The 20,986-nt window shown below is 38.3% G+C and overlaps 2 protein-coding genes across 2 annotated transcripts in view; one reads left to right on the top strand and one right to left on the bottom strand.

Moving 5' to 3' along the window:
- Window positions 1–20,986, bottom strand: part of GFM1 (G elongation factor mitochondrial 1) — a 46,683-nt gene that overhangs the window by 3,482 nt on the left and 22,215 nt on the right. Inside the window, exons 12-15 of the mRNA XM_040480605.1 lie at window positions 18,238–18,375; window positions 17,277–17,359; window positions 6,071–6,233; window positions 4,286–4,430 (exon numbers count right to left, since the gene is read on the bottom strand). Of these exons, the coding sequence (XP_040336539.1) occupies window positions 4,286–4,430; window positions 6,071–6,233; window positions 17,277–17,359; window positions 18,238–18,375 (529 nt within the window). The remainder of the gene's footprint in view (window positions 1–4,285; window positions 4,431–6,070; window positions 6,234–17,276; window positions 17,360–18,237; window positions 18,376–20,986) is intronic.
- Window positions 11,092–17,247, top strand: LXN (latexin). The gene is made up of 6 exons (XM_040480607.1): window positions 11,092–11,371; window positions 12,651–12,713; window positions 13,772–13,949; window positions 14,243–14,379; window positions 16,604–16,666; window positions 16,922–17,247. The coding sequence occupies exons 1-6, from the start codon at window positions 11,243–11,245 to the stop codon at window positions 17,018–17,020; spliced, it is 669 nt and encodes a 222-aa protein (XP_040336541.1). The 5' UTR covers window positions 11,092–11,242; the 3' UTR covers window positions 17,021–17,247.

Genomic DNA, 20,986 nt, shown 5'->3' with positions numbered 1-20,986 from the left:
CAATTTAATATACTTGGATCTCTTTGAAATATTTTCTAATTCAAATCAAAGCTCAGACCTACCTTTGAGTAATTAGTCCTAATTAGTGAATTTTGTTCTAAAAAAGAGAAATAACTGAACTTTGCAGACTCCTAAGCTCCATCATCTAAGCCCCGGAGAACCCTATACAGACATCTAAAACAGCAGACTAACAATTCTATGCAGTAGAAACAGCTCTATTTCTCATGACGTCTTGGGTTCTCACAACAGCAGAGCTTCCTTGGCTCTAAATAAATGCAATTAATGCAGAAAAAGGCACCCAGGAAGATGTGTGCAGACAAGATTTAGTACACACTATCTAGTATTTTCCATAGGTGAGTAACATAAGAGCTAGATTGTGAAAGGGTCAGTTTTAAAGGGAAGGAAGGGCTAAGTACACAGTGCCCATACTTAATTGTTGAGGATGTCCTGTCCAGTTCTCAGTTTCATATTCTCACATCCTGCTTTTCTCCTTTTACACCCTTCTTCCTCCCTCAATTCACCGGCTGACTCACTTCCAAAGAATCTTGTCCTTACCCACGCCTTCTTCTAACCCCCTGTGACAACACTCCGGAGCTAATTCACCCTGCTATATTCAATAGCCACATGGCAGCTAACTCCTAAAAGCATTTTTTTCTTCAAGCACATCCATGTATGTGGTCTACAGCTTTTTACGATAACAAGTAAAGACACCAGTATCAGCATGGGAACTTTTAAGCCTGAAGTGGTGGGCAGGGGGGATATTATTTTTATTTCAGCCCACCGGAATAACACCAGGATATTATTTTTATTTCAGCCCACCAGGAATAACACTGATAACACCAGGCCAGATTCTGAAGAAGCCATATGAGGCGGTAGTCAAAGGCTAGGACTTTTGCCTGGGATTTAACTCTCAGCTCCGCCACTATCATGTAACCTTGAGCCATTCAATTAACTGCTCTGAGTCCCAGGTTTTCTCAACTGTAAGGTCATTGTGAACATTAAGATACGCTCAGCATAATACATAGCACATAAGTGATCGACACATGTTATTATGACCACTTGAGGCAAGAAGCTGGGGAATGGGTGGCATGTCACAGTACTAAGTCAAAGGTAACATGAAGGAAAGAGTGATTAGCATTCACTGCCCAAGGCTGCATGCTCAAGTGTTTTCAAATACATTCTTATATTTAATTTTACATTCTTTCGTTTAATACTGTGGAATTACTATCTCCAAGCAGCCTGGGGGAAGTTCCAATGACTTGCACATCTCCACACAGTAAATGTGGAGCAGAGCTGGGATTTAAACTCAAAGCCCATCACATAATGGGGCAGGAGATCAAAGAAAGGGGACTGTCAAGTTAAATGAGCTAACCCTTATTTCCAGGCTTTTATTTCTCTTGTAGATTGCCACAGTGTGATGTTTCTGGGGAGACCAAGCATAGTTCTTTTTCTAAAACCTGGCCACAGAAAATGATGGCAATGGTCACACCTGTGGCCTCCAATTTTTATATTTCAGTTTTAGTTACATCACTGATTAATCTCCGGGACAAAGTTTAAACTGTGACTCAACACAGTTCCAATTTTCATTTTTTTTAATGAAAACATACCTGAGAATTTGAATTATTTTTCTTCCAATTTTGATAATAGAGAATAGCTCATAAGCCTCAGCTACCCTGATACGGGGCTCATTTATTAACGTTTTCACCCCCAAACTCGCATATGGCATTCAACAGAGGAATATGAATGAAAAGTTGATTTTCTTACTGAACTAAGAACTTCCTTTTACCCTCATACACTTTTGTCTCTTAGTCATGGGTGATTAAGTAACAGATGGGGAAACAGCAAAGTAATTAATTTTCATGCCAGTATCCTGCTTATTTACACGTTTACCTGGCAAAAAACAAAATTCCCAATTACCATCTAGTGTACACCCACCAGGCAGTTAATCACACTTAAATAATTAAAAAAGCAAATGGCACATATTCAACTGTTTAGTTAATATTCACATACAGACTGTTTTCATGGATATGTACGTGTATACAATGGGCATATATATCTACATTTAATTATGTTTCATACAGGAGCAATTAAAAAAGATGATAAGGCTAGTTGTTAACTGACAACCATACCAATTATCTGGCTTTGGGTAAATTCTATCTTCAGGAAAGCTACCAAATTCCAGTCAAGAACCAGCATAGAACAATTGGTGATTTCTAACTTAACTGTAGTTGTAGAATGTATCACAATATATATGTATATCAAATCATCATGTGTACACTTAAAATATCTTACAATTTTGTCAGTTATACTGCAACAAAGCTGAAAAAAGTACATAAAGTGATTATAACTAATTTGTCTATCTTAATATATATTAAAGTGATAAACATCCTAGAGGGGAAGAGATAGGTGTTTTGTTTTTTTTTTTAACGTTTATTTATTTTTGAGACAGAGAGAGACAGAGCATGAACGGGGGAGGGTCAGAGAGAGGGAGACACAGAATCTGAAACAGGCTCCAGGCTCTGAGCTGTCAGCACAGAGCCTGATGCGGGGCTTGAACTCACGAACTGTGAGATCGTGACCTGAGCCGAAGTCGGATGCTTAACCGACTGAGCCACCCAGGCGCCCCAAGAGATAGGTGTTTTAATGTGAATCATGCCTAACAAAATCTTATTTTCTTTGTGACTTAATTTCCCATTTTCCTATCAACACAATCTTTAGATTATGACAAGATTTCCAAACCACAGATTTTGACTGCATTTTTAATAAAGAAAATGAAGGATTTTCTCTCCTATTCACAAGTGAAAAACGAAAACACAAATTATGAATGGCTTCCACTGGTTTAAGTAATATAAGGAATTAGAGCCTGGTCAAGAAATGAGTGACCTTCTCCAACCACTGCCCTACACCTGATCATAGATGCAAATGGAAGAACAACATGAAATCAAAGTCCAAAATTCATACAGAACCAATAAAACTGTGATTTATAGAATGCTTAAAAAATGTGCTATGATTTACCTGATTTTCCACTGTCCATTTTGATACTCTTTGATAAAAATATTTCTGAGATGTTTTGTGAATCATAATATAATTGCCCTGTGTTAAGACACTTATGGACATTATTAATAATGAATACAGAAGAGATGACAAAGAGAATAAACTTTCTGGGTTCAAGATACAAGTTTCAAGTTCCTTTGTTGAATAACCCTGATGTGAAATTGCTGTGTTACTTGCTTTTCTCTTTTAAAAGCAATAGATCAGGGGCGCCTGGGTGGCTCAGTCAGTTGAGTGTCTGACTTCGGCTTAGGTCATGATCTCATGGTTTGTGAGTTCGAGCCCCGTGTCAGGCTCTATGCTGAGTGCTCAGAGCCTGGAGCCTGCTTCCAATTCTGAATCTCCCTCTCTCTCTACCCCTTACCCGCTTGCACTCTCTCTCTCAAAAATAAACAAACATGAGAAAAAAAAGCAATGGATCAGATATATTTGCCATTGTTTAGGTTTCTGGTTCATCAGGGTTTTAATACACCTTTATTCTGTGCGAGAAAGGGTCACAATGTTAGCAGTTTTGCACAAGGTCTGCACTGTAAAGTTTACCGAGTTCTTTCAAAATACTTTGCCATCCTCAAAACACCTAAAAGCCTACAATATCATACATAAGAAAATTACTTATAAATTATGGAATTCCTGACATCTAAATAAGTCACTAAAAATAGCATGACTGTAATGTTTCTATAAAATATTTCTTAGAATTCCGATCATTTCTATTTTCCCTATTAAAAACAGAACTTAGGGGCGCCTGGGTGGCTCATTCGGTTGAGCGGCTGACTTCGGCTCAGGTCATGATCTCATGGTCCGTGAGTTTGAGTCCTGCGTCGGGCTCTGTGCTGACAGCTCAGAGCCTGGAGCCTGTTTCAGATTCTGTGTCTCCCTCTCTCTGACCCTCCCCCGTTCATGCTCTGTCTCTCTCTGTCTCAAAAATAAATAAACGTTAAAAAAAAAAAAACAAAACAGAACTTACAGATTATCTATAAATTTTAAGCAGACAAAAATTACTAGATAATTTATGAGAACAAGGTAGGCTTTTAATTTTGTAAGAAAGAGAACACAGCAACCTGTCCTCACTTCGATTCTATAAATATATGCCCAGAACCTGCCATGTTCCCTGGTGGGTTGCCTAGTGCTCTGGGGGGACAAGACTGAAACAGAAGGCAGGGCTGCCCTCTGAGGCTCTGATGGTCTATCAGGGAAAATAGACACAGTTTGGAACAAGTGCCAGGACTCAGAATACCTTGTTTGAGAGCACCTTCTCCTGCGCGGATGAAAGAGATTTCATTGGAATCAACCATGTGATGTGCCCCATCTTGCAGAACAAACCGGAGCCCAGAGAGCTTGTGACCAGAAAGGGGGCCTTTCTCACAGGCATCCAAAAACCCCTGTTAATGAATGAACACAACCTCTGGAGTGAATGGATTTCACTTGCAGATGAATTACCAAGAATACCCAAACATTTTACTGTTTAGAAGTTAAGCATTTTTATGAATACTACATTTCATCCCTCAAGAAAAAAAGAGAAGTTTTAAAAAGTTCAACACCTTCACTATTTAAGTTTTATCACTGTGGCATCTAGATGAACAATACCTTGGAAAAGCATATCATTTAAAGGTGTGAGCTGTTTTAAAAATGATGCTGAGTGCTAACCCTTACCATCTTCAGGAATTGCATACCTGTTATAACCCATTATGCAGACAGCCTGCTCTTAATCTTAAAAGGAGGAAACAGAGGAAAGGCAAGTAAGAGTACCTCCATCAAAACTGGCATTGGCTCAACAGCTATGACCTGAGCTCCGACCAGACACCCATCCCTGTTGTGCCTCATTGGCAGATCAGACATTATAGCTTTAGCATTATATACGTAAGAACCAGAATTCAAAAGTAATTTTATTTTTCCTAATGCAGTTTTTTTAAAATAAACAGCCTCACTGAGGTATGACTGATAAATAATAAACTAAACATATTTTAAAGGTATAATTTGATAAGCTTGCAATTCTTTTTCAGTCATTTCACCTAAATATTTGTAGAGCTCCCCCAATTCAAGTTAGTTTTTCTTGGCAAACAATCACATGGCTGCACATGCAATACAATGTATTTACGACACTGCAAGACTGTACACTCTGTATGTTGGAAAAAATATAAGCTCTCCTTCACCTACATTAATCTTGGAGAATAGAGGACAACTTAAAAGTATGAGAATGACGAAATATTGTCTTGAAATTAAGTATAATGAATGAAATACACTGATCCCCCCAAAAAATGCTTCCTCCACTAAAGCCAAATTAAAATCTATTAGTAAATATTTCTAAGTTAAAAGGGTAAATGAAAACTTAAAAATCTCAATCTATGAGAACAGACAGTTGCTGAAGGTTTACAACAGTCTTAAAGCCTGTGACCTGATAAGCCAACAAAGCACTAACCCCTTGCATGTGCAAAGCACTTTGCAATTTACAAAGAGATGTCATAGAGTATTATCTGGTCCTCAAGTTTGTGAGGGATTGAGGTTTAAGTATTTTATTTACTCTCAGTTGAAGAAACTACCTCTGAACACCATGATTTACCAAAGATGACATTAATAAGTAGCAGAGATGACAGGAGAACCGAGATGTTGGGAATCTTAATTATTGATTACAATTAATGAGGTAGGTTCAATTTATCAAAAGAAATATAATAACTATGATTAAGAAACAATGACTTCCCCCACATTGTCATAGCATATATTTACAGCTCTTGAACTTAATGAATTGAAGATTCTAAATCAGATGGAAAGCTTAACAATCAGATAAAGAAGCAGGACTGTAACTAAAATGAACTATGGGAGACAATGTGAAAGAAATATGATTTGAGGGGTGCCTGGCTGGCTCAGTCGGAAGAGAATACAACTCTTGATCTCGGGGTTGTGAGTTCAAGCCCCACGCTGGGTGCAGAGATTACATAAATAAAACTTTTAAAAAATACATGATTTCATACCTTTATTAATAAGCTTGTTGAAAAAAATGTAAGAAAGTTATTTTTGTTTTTACCTTTTCTACTGCAGGCACAAACTGCTTTGGAATGTTTGCCCCGAATGTTTCATCTGAAAATTCCAACTTAGTGTAGTTCTCTGGGTCCAGAGGCTCCAGTACACCTATCACTTTTCCAAACTGGCCTGCACCACCAGATTGTTTTTTATGTGTAAATTCAAACCTGAAAGTGATTTAGGAGGAAAAAAAAAATTTAAGACAGCATTATGTAATTACCAAAATGAAATAACTCCTGGTTTAAATGAAAAACCGCATTTCACCATTTTTACTTCTTCCTTTGAACATAATGACCTTGCCATAAAACTTCATTACAAAATTTATTTAAAAAGTCATTCTTTCCTGGGGTGCCTGGGCGGCTCAGTCGGTTGAGTGTCCAACTTCACCTCAGGTCATGATCTCACGGTTTATGAGTTTGAGCCCCTCGTTGGGCTCCGTGCTGACAGCTCGGAGCCTGAAGCCTGCTTTGGATTCTGTGTCTCACTTTCTCTCTGCCCCTCCTCCACTCACACTGTGTCTCTCTGTCTCTCTCAAAAATAAAATAAATTGGAAGAAAAATTCTCTCTTTCCTGTTTTTACTTGAAGTATGGTGGCATACAACACCAAAGTAATTCATGGGTTTAATTATGCCAATTCTTTACTTCATAAGTAGGAAAGTAAAAGTATTAAAAGTCCATCTAAGGTTCTTGTTCTTGTAACCTACATTCCAAAGAACTCACCCTCTTCTTTTGGAATGCCTCCCTTCCCTGGGACACAGTGTTTTCTTCTTAAATCTCCACAACTGAAGACAGTCACTTGAAAATAGGAGCTCTGCAGTTAATCAGATGGTTTCTATTTGTGTTTACTACTTGGAAGTTATGGAGTGGCAGAACACCAGAGAAGAGAGTTGCAGATGGATTAACACCCAGAAAGAATAATGGCAAAATAATGACCAACATTAAGTAAGTCATTTAAAGAGACACATACATAGACAGCTCAGTGTTTACTTCAAACCACTAATGATGACGTAAAAAGAATATGCACTTTATATGCATATTAAACATTTGTAAACATACACTATTTCACTGGAAAAAAAAAATGTCATGAGTATCTACAGTCTGCAGGGCATTTCTTCCTTTAAAATGAAACCTTCCTAGGGGCACCCGGGTGGCTCAGTCGGCTGGGCGGTCGACTTCGGCTCAGGTCATGATCTCACGGTTCATGGGTTTGAGCCCCCCATCAGGCTCTGTGCTGGTGGCTGGGAGCCGGGAGCCTGGAGCCTGCTTCAGATTCTCGTGTGTGTCTCTCTCTCTGCCCCTCCCCTGCTCGCTCTCTCTCAAAAAAATGAATAAACGTTAAAAAAAAATTTTTTTTAAATGAAACCTTCCTCAAGACCCTAAGATGGAGGAGGCCAGCCGCTATCAAAATTATCTCAGATAACTGCAGGTAAATGGACATTAATGAGTGTATTACATACAGATCTGTGAGTGGTTTGGGAGAAGTAAATGTTAATTTTGGTAGGAGATGCCAGCTTGGAATACGCAGATTTCATTAAAAGCCTAAGTGTGAATGTGCCTGATAAACTGCTTTTATATAATATTCCAGCTGCCAAGAGCTTCAGGATGGGCTGTGAAAAACAAAATGCTGAAAGGTTAATTTTCCTGGGAGGGAAAAAACCATTTTTCAGAACTAAGAGAACAGAAGCAGAAGAGAAACAGCTTCAAAGCACCACAGAATTACTGAAGGGATTCCAAAACTATGGTCCACTGACAAATTCTTGGGTATGCACAAGTGCTCTCAGACATTTAAAATTTTGTTTTCAACTTGACATAATAATATAACATCTGTACAAATATATTCTCGACCTGTGCTATCTATAGGTTAATCACTAACCAGGGATGCTTACATTTAAATTAAAATTTTTTAAAAATTAAAAATCCAGTTCCTCAGTTGTACTAGTCACATTTTAAGTGGTCAACAGTCAAATGTGGGAAGTGGCTACTGTCCAGGGCAGCACAGACAGAACATTTCCATCACTATGAAGTTCTATTGGATGGCACTGCTCTGAAGGACCAGTTCACAAACAAGTAATCTATGCAGTTGCAGGGACCGTGTCTGAATCGTAACTAAGCAGATGCCAAATAATGGAACATGTAGGTACCAGGCTGTGCTAAGCAGTTTTTATGGACTGTTTTATTGACTCTTCACCACAACTATGACGTGTGTACAATTTCTATCACCATTTTACAGATGAAAAGCCTGTGGTCAGAGAAGCTAAACAACTTGCCCAACAGGATACGGCTATTAAGCAGCAGAGCCAGGATTTGCACCAAAACCAATACTCTTAATCAAACATTTTCCTAGAAGGCTAACAAGAATATAAACTTATGTAACCTGCAAATGATGCATTCACTTCAAAAGGTATTAGAGGCTGGTACACTAAGACAGACTTTATAAGAGCTCAAAAAAGAAGTGAGAGAACTAAGACATCACTTGGTAGGCAGCTAGTAGGCCTGCTGAAGGTAAAAGAACCCATACCTGCCATCAGACCACTAGCATGCTGTGAAAGGCAATTTAGTTTTGGCAAAATGTCATCTCTCACGATAAAATTAATGTTAATTAGAACTGTGTTGGTTTTATCTCTATTTTGTAGATTTATTTTGATTTTATTGTTATACTAAGGTTGCAAGCCATAGACATTTTTACTTAGTTTTATGTTCATGTAGTTATATAAAATTATAATAATTTACCTGATCCCGGAGGGCCACAATGATTGTTACTTTAAAGGTAGCCCACACATTATTCAAATCTGAGGATAACAGACTTTTGACTAACCATTCATAAAGCTTTAGTAAATAAGATTTGAAGGACTCAAATATAGGAATGAGAGTCTCTTAATGCAGTTTATTTAACATCCAGGTAAATAAGTGTTTTATTTAAATGATTTTAGTAATGTTAAAACATTTTAAAGTGATAATTTAAAGTTAAGTTTTTAAAAAAAAATTTTTTTTTTTAACGTTTATTCATTTTTGAGACAGAGAGAGACAGAGCATGAACGGGGGAGGGTCAGAGAGAGGGAGACACAGAATCTGAAACAGGCTCCAGGCTCTGAGCTGTTAGCACAGGGCCCGATGCGGGGCTCGAACTCATGGACCACGAGATCATGACCTGAGCCGAAGTCGGCCGCCTAACTGACTGAGCCACCAAGGCGCCCCTAAAGTTAAGTTTTAAAGTAATAATTATGCTTACAAAAGAACATAAATTAGCATGTGTGCTGTTAGTAAATGTCTAATATGTCACAACCTACATAATTGGCTTTGACCTGCAAAGATGGTAACCATACTCATGAAGCTTCAAATGGTGACTTTATCTAGGAAATTCACATATTGTATTTCTCACAACTCTAACAGGTAACAGCCAGGAGATGTTAACTAGCAATTGTGAAACTAAAAATGTTATCAGCAACAAGCTCTTTCAGTATCATCAGAATGTACTCAGCCTTTCTTTCCTGGACATTATCATAGAAACACATGATTCAAACAATTCACACACACACACACACCCCACCCCCACACACATAATGAAAACCTAAGATGTTGACTGATAGATGAATGACTCACCTCCTCACTCCCCAAAAAGTAAAACAACCTTCAATTTTTTTGAGAAAAAGCCTTAAGAGGAGAAACTAACCCTTCATCCCCTACTTACTTGACAGCTATTGGCTAATATAACTAGAAAAGACAGAAATGCCTCACTCCTTACGTTTTTAAAAATATATACTTACTCCAAATAAGGACTTTATTAGTAAATTAAAGAGGGTATTTGAGGAAGACAATACATTACAAATACATTTTTAAACTTATTTTTAAAAGTGCCACAACACATATGATTACCCAAAGAATCTTCAAAAATCTATTTTGAGGAAAAAAGCAAAGAATCTTTATTTCCAAGCCAACAAGCTAAAGTGAAGGTTTGGCCATACAGATAAAAAGGAACCTTAACTTGATCTAGAGCAAATCCAAACAACAGCCAGGCCCTTGAAAACTAAAACAAGAAGGTAATTAAGAAAACTGGAGAATGAAAATGCACTGTCTACTGAAAGTTTGTGCTTGCTTAAGCAGCTTTAAAAACTCTTGCCTTTGTTAGAAATTACTTCAGTGCAGTGCTTTAAGTTAAGTATGTTTTAATTCTCAAAAAAAAAAAATTTGTTTTGAGAGAGCAAGCAAGCGAACAGGGGAGGGGCAGAGAGGTGAGACAGAATCCAAAGCAGGCTCTGCACTGTTAGCACTGAGCCCTATGAGGGCTCAAACTCACAAATGGTGAGGTGAGATCATGACCTGACCAGAAACCAGGAGTCTGACTTAACCGACTGAGCCACCCAGGCGCCCCTATGTTTTAATTCTTAAAGTAAAATTTTCAAAGTGATTCATAAAGTAAGAAGCATGATTTATACCAAAACCTCATTTTTCTAAGATTAGTAAGGGAGAGAGGGGTGCGGGTGTATTTTTTATTTCTCCTGATCCCCATTAATACTATGGTTTGCAGTTTCTCATACCCTGATTGGGCAGCATTGGTGCAAACCCCACAGAAAGGGGGGATTAAACAGAGCCGGCTCTTGGGACTCTCAGAATGGGAAGAAGAAAGTAGTAATGAACTCACTACCTAGAGCTCCTTTGCACTTTGTCCCTTTGCATACAAGGAAGGTGTGCTCCAGGCTGTGAAGCAACCATACTTCTTCCAGTGGAGAGGAAAACGGAATCCCCAGAGGCGCTCCATAAAGGAAAAGGATAGAAAAGCCCTCCCGGAACTTCAGTAAAGGTCAATGAAAGGAAGACGTCCCTGCCAACCTAACCCACCTCCCCACACCTCCACCCCCTCCAGCCGGAAAGAAGGCCAGGACCCTCGCCCTGGCAGGAACCAGCGAGTAAACGTAGGCAGCAAAAGGGCGGTGCCGCAGGAGCCAGCGCCCCGCGGCAGCTTCCCGAATCGGAAGGAGGGAAGGAGGGAAGGGGGGGCGGTAGGAGCTGGCGAGCCTGCCCACACCCAGCCCGAACCAGGCGTGCCGACTCTTCCGCCTCAGCTACCCAGCAGGAGCCTGGACCAGCGAAGCACCGGTTCTGTGCACCGGTTGGGTCCCGTCCCTTAAGCTAGAGCCTCAGAGCCTCGGTGCATTCACCCACCCGCCGCTCACCAAGAATGGAAATCCCCCCGACCCACTTCCCGGCCTCCAGGGCGGCCTCGGTGGCGGAGAATTGCATCAACTACCAGCAGGGGACCCCCCACAAGGTGTTTATGGTGCAGACTATCAAACAAGCCAGCATGGAGGTGAGTCCAGCAGACGGCAGCGGGCGGGGGCCCGCACCTACTCGCTTTCCCTCCACTCCGGAGGGTCTCAGCCTCGATCTTCGTGCGACTTCCCTTCCACTTCACCCTTGCCCGTTTGGGGACTAGGCAAGTCTAGGGAAGTTAACAGTTCTGGAGATAGTTGCCACTCCAGAGCAGTGAGGGCGGTTTTTTTTCCTGGAAAGGCAGAGGCCGTTTTTTAATGGGCACTATTACAAAGAAATGGGAAAATGTTCTAAATGTGGGGCGGCATTTTACCCTTTACAGAGTGAAACCTGTAGGAACCATTCAAAAGAACCTTAAAACTGCTACTGTGTTTCTCATCTACTATGCTAACCTGAACAAAAACTCTCTTCCAAACGATTCTTCTTTGCCGAAAATTTATGAACAATCCTTACCAGACCCTTTGACCGAAATGAAGGGGAAGCAAAAGCAAGAGAAACCGACAACCAAAGTCAGAGAAAAGCATTCTGGGCTGAAGCGTTTCTTTAACTACCCAAACACCACTGCCACAGACTGCTGGTAAAAGATGTGCTCCCTCTGGCAAAGGGTTAAAATAAATGCTTACGGCCAAAGTAACCACTAACCAGCCTTGTTTCCATTTTACTAAAAGCTTAGTTATCTGATATAAAATACAACTAATAGGCTATAAGAGCTGACAGGGAGTAGATGTTACTTCAAAACTGCACCATATAATGAGGTATAAACTCTTAATTGTATCTTTGATTCAAAAGTGAAATACCTAAACATTTGTCTTACTTGCTAAAGTTTCATTTTGTAGGTCCACTAATGTGTAAGTAAAAATAATACTTAACATCTCTAGCCACTTTGCAGTTATCTGCTCCAAAATGGAATTCACCTTCATTGAACACGATTTGGAAGGTACACAGGGCTTTCTGAAAACCTTTTCTTTGGTATATCCTGTTTTTCGTCTTAGAATCAAAAGATGTTTCACAATTTCTTTTGTAGAGAATTTAGGATCACAGATCCAGAGGCTGAAGTCCTCTGATTTTATATATATATATATATATATATATATATGTTTATAATCCCCTCTCTGTTCTCATCCAAAATAAACCTGATACAGGACTTCCTGAATCTGAAGTTCTATACATGGTGACATGCCTTTTTCAAGGTCTAAGGCTTTGATCATTTACCCCCGCCAGTCAGCCCTCTGCCCCCAACCAAATGAGAGTGTATTCTTCCAACAATACAAAGAACTGAGTTACTGTTGTAATAACTCATCACGTTTTCTTAATAGGATATTCCAGGAAGAGGACATAAGTATTGCCTTAAATTTTCTGTGGAAGAAATTATCCAAAAAGTAAGTGAAATGTCCTTTATTATTAAATAAAATTTGATTCTAGAAATATTTTAGATCACCTTTGCTGATAAAATCGTAGTAAGTTGTTGTGAAATCCCTGCCTTGAAAAAAATAATGACTATGCATAGGTCAGATTTTATGCTTTTTAAAATATATTGAGATACATGAGGTAATTCTATTGAGCTAGTTAGCAAAGACTCTACACATTTCAGTTCAAATAAATTCCCTTAAAAAATGTTATATACTCATAGGACAGTCTGAACTTATGCCTAATATGAACAAGTGAAGTAATTTACTCTCCAGTCATCATCACTTTCTTAAATGTCTGCCTTTCCCATTCTGTTTTTGATTTATTTGAAAGATATTTATGAGGAATAAAATGACCAAATGATACCACCATGTCAGATAAGAATCTTTCAGTAATGGGGCAAGGAAATTTTTAAAAAATACATTCCTGCCAAATAATTAGTGAGACAAACTTAAAAGAAAGGAACTGCAATTTGTAACACAACCATCTTGAAATTTTATAAAAAGCTTGCCCTTTTATTGAGCATAATTCAGAAGAGATACAGGCTAACATGAGATTTATTAAAAGACATCTAAGCTGCTAGACAGCCATCTTTCAAAGCAGAACCAATGCTACATTTTCTAATTTTATATGTAGATAAGATTACTATATCTGGGTTTGAGAATATTTCTGTTATTTCAGAAGCAGAGAGTGGAGTAACAGAAAGACTTAAAAAGTAACCAAAGGCTAGAGGTAGTATATAAAATCAGACTAAAATCTAGCCTTACAAGTGGACACCCCATTAATACTGAAATAAAGTTTTAAGAACTTGTAAGATTATGAAACCCTGTAAGTTACAAAATAAGTTATCTATTTTAGATATCCTTAAGAAAACTGTAGGCCACACCCAATTAGATACCTCTGTAATAGACACTCTGAAGTTTCAAACACCATTAGAAGGCCAACACTTTTAATGTTGTACCTCAAGAATGACAGGTAGTGATGGATGGCCTTCTACATGTAAAGATATTTTGCAAAATGTTTCAAACAGCAAGTTACACTGAACTGTACAGCTGAAGTACTTTACCCTCTAACGGGACAAGATACTGCACCAGAAGTCAACTTCACATTTGAAGGAGAAATTGGAAAGAACCCAGATAAAGAAGATAACACATTTTATCAAAGACTCAAGTCTATGAAGGAACCACTTGAAGCACAAAATATTCCAGGTATATAAATATGGCATGGAAAATTTCCTTTCAACTTTAAGATCAGTATTAATTATCCTCAAAACTGTTAGATGTTAACATTATGTTGGAAATAGACTGGCTTTTGCAAAAATATTCATTACCAATCTAATTCAACAAAAAAGGGCCTTGCAACTTTGTAGATCCAGGGCTTAAATTATATTCTGTACACATTTGAAGGAAACAAAGACATGACTTAGATTTAGATTTTCTTAAAGGTTAATATTGCATATATAAAGTAGTTCCATTTATCATATAAATGTTTCCCTCCCCAGACAGTTTTGGAAATGTATCTCCAGAAATGAAGCCAGTTCGACATTTAGCCTGGGTTGCCTGTGGTTATATAATATGGCAGAATTCTACTGAAAACACATGGTATAAAATGGTAAAAATACAAACTGTCAAGCAAGTGGTAAGTGATTTGTATAACATACTATTAACAAAGTTCATTTTACAGAAAGTATGATGATTTATAATTGGATAAACAGTGTTCCTTTATTCATTTTATATTAAAAATAGTGAGCCTGTTATTTTGAAGGAGTGAGACTTACAACCAAGGCTAAAAACAGTGAAGCTGCAGTTTCCAAGAGAGTGAAATATTGAGTTATAGGCAGTATAGCATTCAGTTCTTGTGCTCAGCTTAAAACATTATATCCTTTGGCAATCTAAATTTTGTGTTCAAATTTCTTTTTTTTTTTTTTCAACGTTTATTTTTGGGACAGAGAGAGACAGAGCATGAACGGGGGAGGGGCAGAGAGAGAGGGAGACACAGAATCGGAAACGGGCTCCAGGCTCTGAGCCATCAGCCCAGAGCCTGACGCCAGGCTCGAACTCACGGACCGCGAGATCGTGACCTGGCTGAAGTCGGACGCTTAACCGACTGCGCCACCCAGGCGCCCCATGTGTTCAAATTTCTATAGGTATGCAATACTGAAACTACCTCTGTTTTCCTCCCCTATTGAAATGGTGGTGCCAGTGTTACTCAGAGACCTGCTGGCATTTTTTTGCCCCAGGGATCAGCCGGAACAAAAATATTACAATCTTAATCTTTGTGAAGCTTGCTGAATATAAGTTTCTCCTATAACCCCTTTAGCCATAATCTACAACCTCCGTTTCTTGTTGATAGCCTGGTGTTTCAAGTCTGATAGGACTATTTAGAACTGCCTCTTTCTAGACTTTAAGGAGATAAAGTCAGCTTTACATTTTAGCCTTATTAAGAGGTTAAAAAGTCAACTGTTGGTATGTAAAAGATATAAAGAAAAACAGTACAAAGAAACCACAACAAACAGTCTGAGCTCTGTAAGTGAAAAGGACTTTCCACATGACTTGTTTTGGCTTGCTGGTAACAAACTGCAAGGCAACTGGAGCACCTTTGCTCCATAGGGTTTTGTAACCACATGATACCTACGGGCACTGGGGGGGCAGGACACCCTATCACAGTTGTCACAACATGATGCCAAATCCCTAACAAATCTACAACATTTTCAGAAACAGCCTTTTTCTAATGCACTTCTGTAGATATCAGCTTTGGTTACAACATTCCTGTAGGGGTACTGAGGCCTCAAATAATTGAGTAACAGGTCCAGGTTACAGAAATTATACAGTCATAATCATGGTTTTCAAGGCATGTTTTTGTAGCAAAATATACACAAGACAGTACTGGTAGTTTTATGAAAGAAAACTCCTGTAACCGTTCATCAAAGTTTTAAAGCATTAACTAAAATTTCAGCAGAAAGGTTTATTGCACATTTATAATCCCTGTTAACCAAAGGAGCCACAGCAGCTTGTGCTGTCCCTCGGAGGCTAGGGTTTGTTTCAGTACATTGATTATAAGCCAAGAACCTTGTACATTAAATCTCTGGTGAATGTAGTTTAAAGTCTGTGGATGCAGTATTTCTGTGTATATGGTGTAGATGGTATAAATACTTTGTATGTCCAAAGCAATAAGCAGCACAAAGCTTTAATTATAAAACCAGATAACTACATTAAGTTTCACTATTCTCAATTTTTAAAAAGAAAATTTCTATTATAAAATTGGTTTCCTTTAATGTAAACACTCATTCCAGTAGTTTATCCCTTAAATAATGCTTTTCTGCATAATGGAAACATTAAGGAATCTTAAATGACACTCTTTAATCATTAATACTCTAAAGCAGCTATCGCAGCCCAGAACCTAAAAAGGGTACACAAAATTCATTTATTTATTCTGTGAGAGTGTGTGTGAATGAGGGAGGAGCAGAGAGACAGGGAGCAAAAGAATCCCAAGCAGGCTTCACACTGCCAGGGCGGAGCCCGACATGGGGCTTGAACTCACGAACCATGAGATCATGAACCGAACCATCAAGCGTCGTCTGCTGAAAAGACTGAGCCACCCAGGCACCCCAAGGGTACACAACTTTTAGAGTACCAGGTGGAAAATCATGATTTTAAAATGTAGGTTGAAAGAAAACTTACTTTATAAGAACACAGTTTATCTGATCAGGCTAAGTAAATTATAACATTCAATTTTTTAATTTTTACTTATTAAATGCAAGTATTATAATCATCTAGTAATGAAAGCTCAATTTTAAAATGAACATATCATTTCTGCCAAAGATATGAAGTTTCAAACACCAGGTTTTTATTTTTTATGATAGCAAAGAAATGATGACTTCATTGAATTCGACTACACCATTCTACTTCATGACATTGCATCTCAGGTAAAGTACCTTTTACCTTTATCTGATGGGACTTTGAAAACGGAGACTTGTAGCCACAGCGTATGCCCAAGTCATAATTCTGACTCTAAGTAAGAATTCATGTAAATTAAAATAGATACCAGGCTGAAGTATATTATACTGGTAGCCATTTAACTTCTTTTATGCTGCTCTTTGTAAGGACTACCTATAAACCCAACACTGTTTTCTTAAATGTTTTCTGAATTTTATCACAGCATTAGTTTCCTTTACTTGCAGGAGATTATTCCTTGGCAAATGCAAGTTCTCTGGCATCCACAATACGGTACTAAAGTAAAGCATAACAGCCGTCTGCCAAAGGAAGCACAACTGGAATAAATGAAGATCCTAACGCTGGATAAAGTGTCAACATGCTTATAAATGCTGTGTACTCCAGATCTTCATGGATCCCTAGCTTATGGGGCCAAATTGCAAAGTGTCACTCTGTATAAATGTCTTCATTACAGTATAGAACTATACAGATTCTGTAACAGTGTCATGATGTACAAGTGTCCCAATACTAATAGTGGTATGTATATCCCATAATAAAAAGCTTCAGTCCCAGTCTCCTAGTACGTTTGTTTTGCATACTTACGGGACGGGGGCAGTAATGGTCTCCCTGAAAGCAACCTTTGGCTTTCCTGTGACACAAGGACAGCCATATTCTCTTTCCATCCTCTAAAAAGAACAGGGGAGATAATATTTTGGTATGTTTAAAAAAATAAACTGAAAGAAGAACAATCTTAAGAATCTTAACTACCTCTGAAGCACTTGTCTAAACATAATAGATTAAAAAAAAAAGACAAACTTTAAATCACTTAAGTATCTTAGAAAGGTTAGAGACATGATATTAGGTAATACAAACTGCTTTTAAAGATTTTATGTAAATGAATTCTACTTAAGACTCATGAACTTACACTTACCTCTAATCTATCCATTAAAACTTCACACCTTTTTTCTATACTATTACATATTCACTGGAATGTTGTCAGTTTTCTACTGTCTTAACTTCTAAAATGTGATCACAACCAGAATTTTTAATCGTAAGTCATATAGCTTTTGTTTTCATTCACAGACACAGAAGAACTTTCCTAGGAAAATATGGCCCATCTACTCTATTATCTATATTCTAATGATCTTCAAGCACTAACTTGAAAAGAAGACAGGCAAGAAATGGCCTGAAGAGTGGATACTGATGGGCCAACTTCCTCAGCAGGTCTCTCCCAACGGGTGGTCTCCCTAAGGCTGGGTCCAGGATTTACCTGACCCAACTAACAATGACGTAGGGAATGGATGGATGGTCTTATTGCAAATACTGAGCCTTGATTCTAGCAGTTTACAATATTTTACAAATAAAAGGATTCAGAAATAAAAAAGAATTAACTTGTAACACATAGTAACATTTGTAACACAGTATGCCACATCTGGATAGAAACCAGAATGAAGTCTGAAGAACTACTATTAGTTTACAGTCATTAGACTGAGAACTATTGACTTGTAACAGAACAGAAACATAAATACAATGAATTTAAGTTAATTTTCTTGTTATTCATTACCTGAGCATAGATTTCCAGGTGTAATTCCCCCATTCCAGATACGATTGTCTCTTTGCTCTCAGTGTCGAAGTGGACTTTAAATGTAGGGTCTTCTCTTGTAAACCTGCCAATACCTTTTGAAAATTTTTCCAGATCATTCTTTAAAAACAGAAAGTCATTACACATTTTACTAAGCATGATAAGCAATAGGACTGTTGAAAGAACTTTACTGAACGAAATCAAATACATTAACAGCTAGGAAATAACAATGATCCCCACCTAGCTCCTAGGCCATACCCTTTCAATATTTGAGCTTGGACACCACACAGTCAAGACAGCAGTGAATGGCTAGCTGACAGAATTCTTTCTATAACAAGATAGAAAACAAGAGTCCAAGACTTACCTATGCCCTTTCCTATTCTCAGATATACAGAAACTATCCACTTGTGGGGAAAACTGCCCATGAAGGGGAAAGAAGAACCTATGTTACTGTTACGTTTTAGAAATCCTATACACAAAGGAATCAGTATATTTACCAAGACTTGATTGTAGCTTCAAGCAGAACAGTTAAGACCAAGAATAAGGCAATGCCACAGTGGGACTTCCCCCTTTCAAAACAACCTGCTTGGATGTGGTTGGATGTGCCTTTATTCTTCTTAGATGTAATTCCATACATGGTAAGCAGAATAATGGTCCTCTAAGGATATGCCCTAATCCTCCCAAACCTGTGAATTTACTTTATGAGGTGAAGGGGACTTTACAGATATGATTAAGGTTACAGACACGGAGATGGGGAAATTACCATGAAGAATCTGAAGAATCTTTAAAAAGGAAGAGGAGTACAGAAGGTTAAGTCAGGGAGACAGAATGAGGGAAGAAGAGGCAGAAGACATCTGAAGCACAAAAGGGACTCATTTCATGGTTGACAGCATTGAACACAAGACATAAGCCCAGGAAGATGGGCAGCCTCTAGTGACCGTCATCTGGGAAATGGGGACCCCAGTTCTAACAGCCACAAAGAGCTGGATTTTGCCAACAATCTGAGTTAACTAAAAATAAAATGTCCCCTGGAGCCTCCAGAAAGGAAAACAGCTCTGTCAATACCTTGATTTTAGCCAATTAAGAACTACCTCAGATTTCTAACACTGTAAAAGAATATACTTGTGTTATTTTAAGCCACCAAGTTTGTGGTACTTTCTTACGGCAGCAATAGGAAACTAACACACCCTGGATCACCAGTATTTAACAGCTATCACATGTGCATGGAATCATTCTATATGTGTATGCTCTGTGTATGTTCCTCAAATTCTAACTACAATGCTGCAAGACAGAATTATCCACATTTCACAGGTGAGGAAACTAGGTGTAGAAAGGTGAAGTGACTTGCTCAAGGCCACAGAGCTAGTGCATGGCAAAGCTGGGACTGAATCCTGGGTCAGTTGATCTCTGAAGTCTCTTGCCTTTTCGCTACACTATGTATTTTCAACTTACTAGAAAATCATCCCTGCCCCACTATCAAGATTCACAGCTTTATGCAGTGACTTCATTATTTGAATTAAATTTGACTTTACTCCAGCAAGCAGATGGCCCTAAGACACCAAAAAACCTTTTAGATACTGATGCCTTTGATTTCCCTCTACTGTTGTGAACTATCAACAGTTAAATACCTTACATAGACTCTAAATTAGGAATGAAGAAGCATAGTATCATTAACTTCTGTCGCTGAACGTTCTGAAGGGAAAAGCAAACAATTCTGCAAAGCACCTAGAACTGTGGCATTTCACTGTGTGGTAAGATACAAGGTTTGCCTTTTCTCAAATTTCTGATATGGAAGGATTTAATGTTTCTTACTCCCTCAACATCCTCTTTTCTGTATCGAGAAGGGTCTGGAAAATCTCATTTCCTCAAAAATGAGGAAGTAGTACCTGTTAATGTATTCACAAGACAATAAACAAGAGTATGTTCTGTAAACAATAGCTCCCAGATGACAAGAGGTCATAAAATGTTCACTCAATGCATGAATGAGTTCAATTCACGATATTAACATGACTATTATGAATGTCAAAGCAACTTTAAGAACTCAGTTATGACAGCAATGCAAATTAAACCTATTCAAGCAATTCTGGTTTCATAAAAAGCAAATGAGATCAAGTCCAATCATAGAAAGAAAAACAGTCTTGTTTTAGGCTTTCCACATTATAACCAGACATGTACCTCCTAACTACCACAAATCCAGAGATGTATTATAATCCATGAGGCAATTAATCTATACAGTAATCTAATGTACTTCAGTGGGGTTTTACTACAACTTAAGACAAATGTCCCTGTTTCCCCTTTTCATTCCTTTATGATGTGAATCTAGGAAAATATTCTTATTACTTTGGAGCTAGTCATATTGTAAAGAGTTGGAAAGTACAGTCTCGTACCAATTTTAATACAACCAATTTTTTCAGATATAGTGTGAAAAGTAATTACTACCAACAGACTGGGTGGTTTGTTTTTTTTTTTTTAAGTTTATTTATTTATTTTCAGGGAGAGAGAGCGAGAGCGGGGGGGGGGGGGGGGGAAAGAATCTCAAGCAGATTCCACACTTCCAGTATAGATCCTGATGCGGGGCTCAAACCCACGAAGCCACAAGATCATGCATGACCTGAGCCGAAACCAAGAGTCAGACCCTTAACCAACTGAGCCACCCATATGCCCCCAGACTGGTAGTTTTAAAAGGTGATCTCGGGGCGCCTGGGTGGCTCATTCGGTTAAGCGTCCAGCT

The sequence above is a fragment of the Herpailurus yagouaroundi genome, unplaced genomic scaffold, assembly GCF_014898765.1.
Source record: "Herpailurus yagouaroundi ecotype Mexico unplaced genomic scaffold, PumYag 159, whole genome shotgun sequence".
NCBI lineage: Eukaryota > Metazoa > Chordata > Mammalia > Carnivora > Felidae > Herpailurus > Herpailurus yagouaroundi.
The sequence above is the reverse complement of the archived record's forward strand: the minus strand, read 5'-3'. Positions and strand labels throughout refer to the sequence as shown.

What these genes read in the sequence shown, in the direction of transcription:
- LXN (XM_040480607.1), top strand. Translation starts at nt 11,243, where the DNA reads ATGGAAATCCCCCCGACCCACTTCCCGGCCTCCAGGGCGGCCTCGGTG. An exon ending in TGGAAGAAATTATCCAAAAA is followed by an intron (nt 12,714 to 13,771) that starts GTAAGTGAAATG and finishes TGTTTCAAACAG; the next exon opens with CAAGTTACACTGAACTGTAC. An exon ending in TGAAGCACAAAATATTCCAG is followed by an intron (nt 13,950 to 14,242) that starts GTATATAAATAT and finishes TTCCCTCCCCAG; the next exon opens with ACAGTTTTGGAAATGTATCT.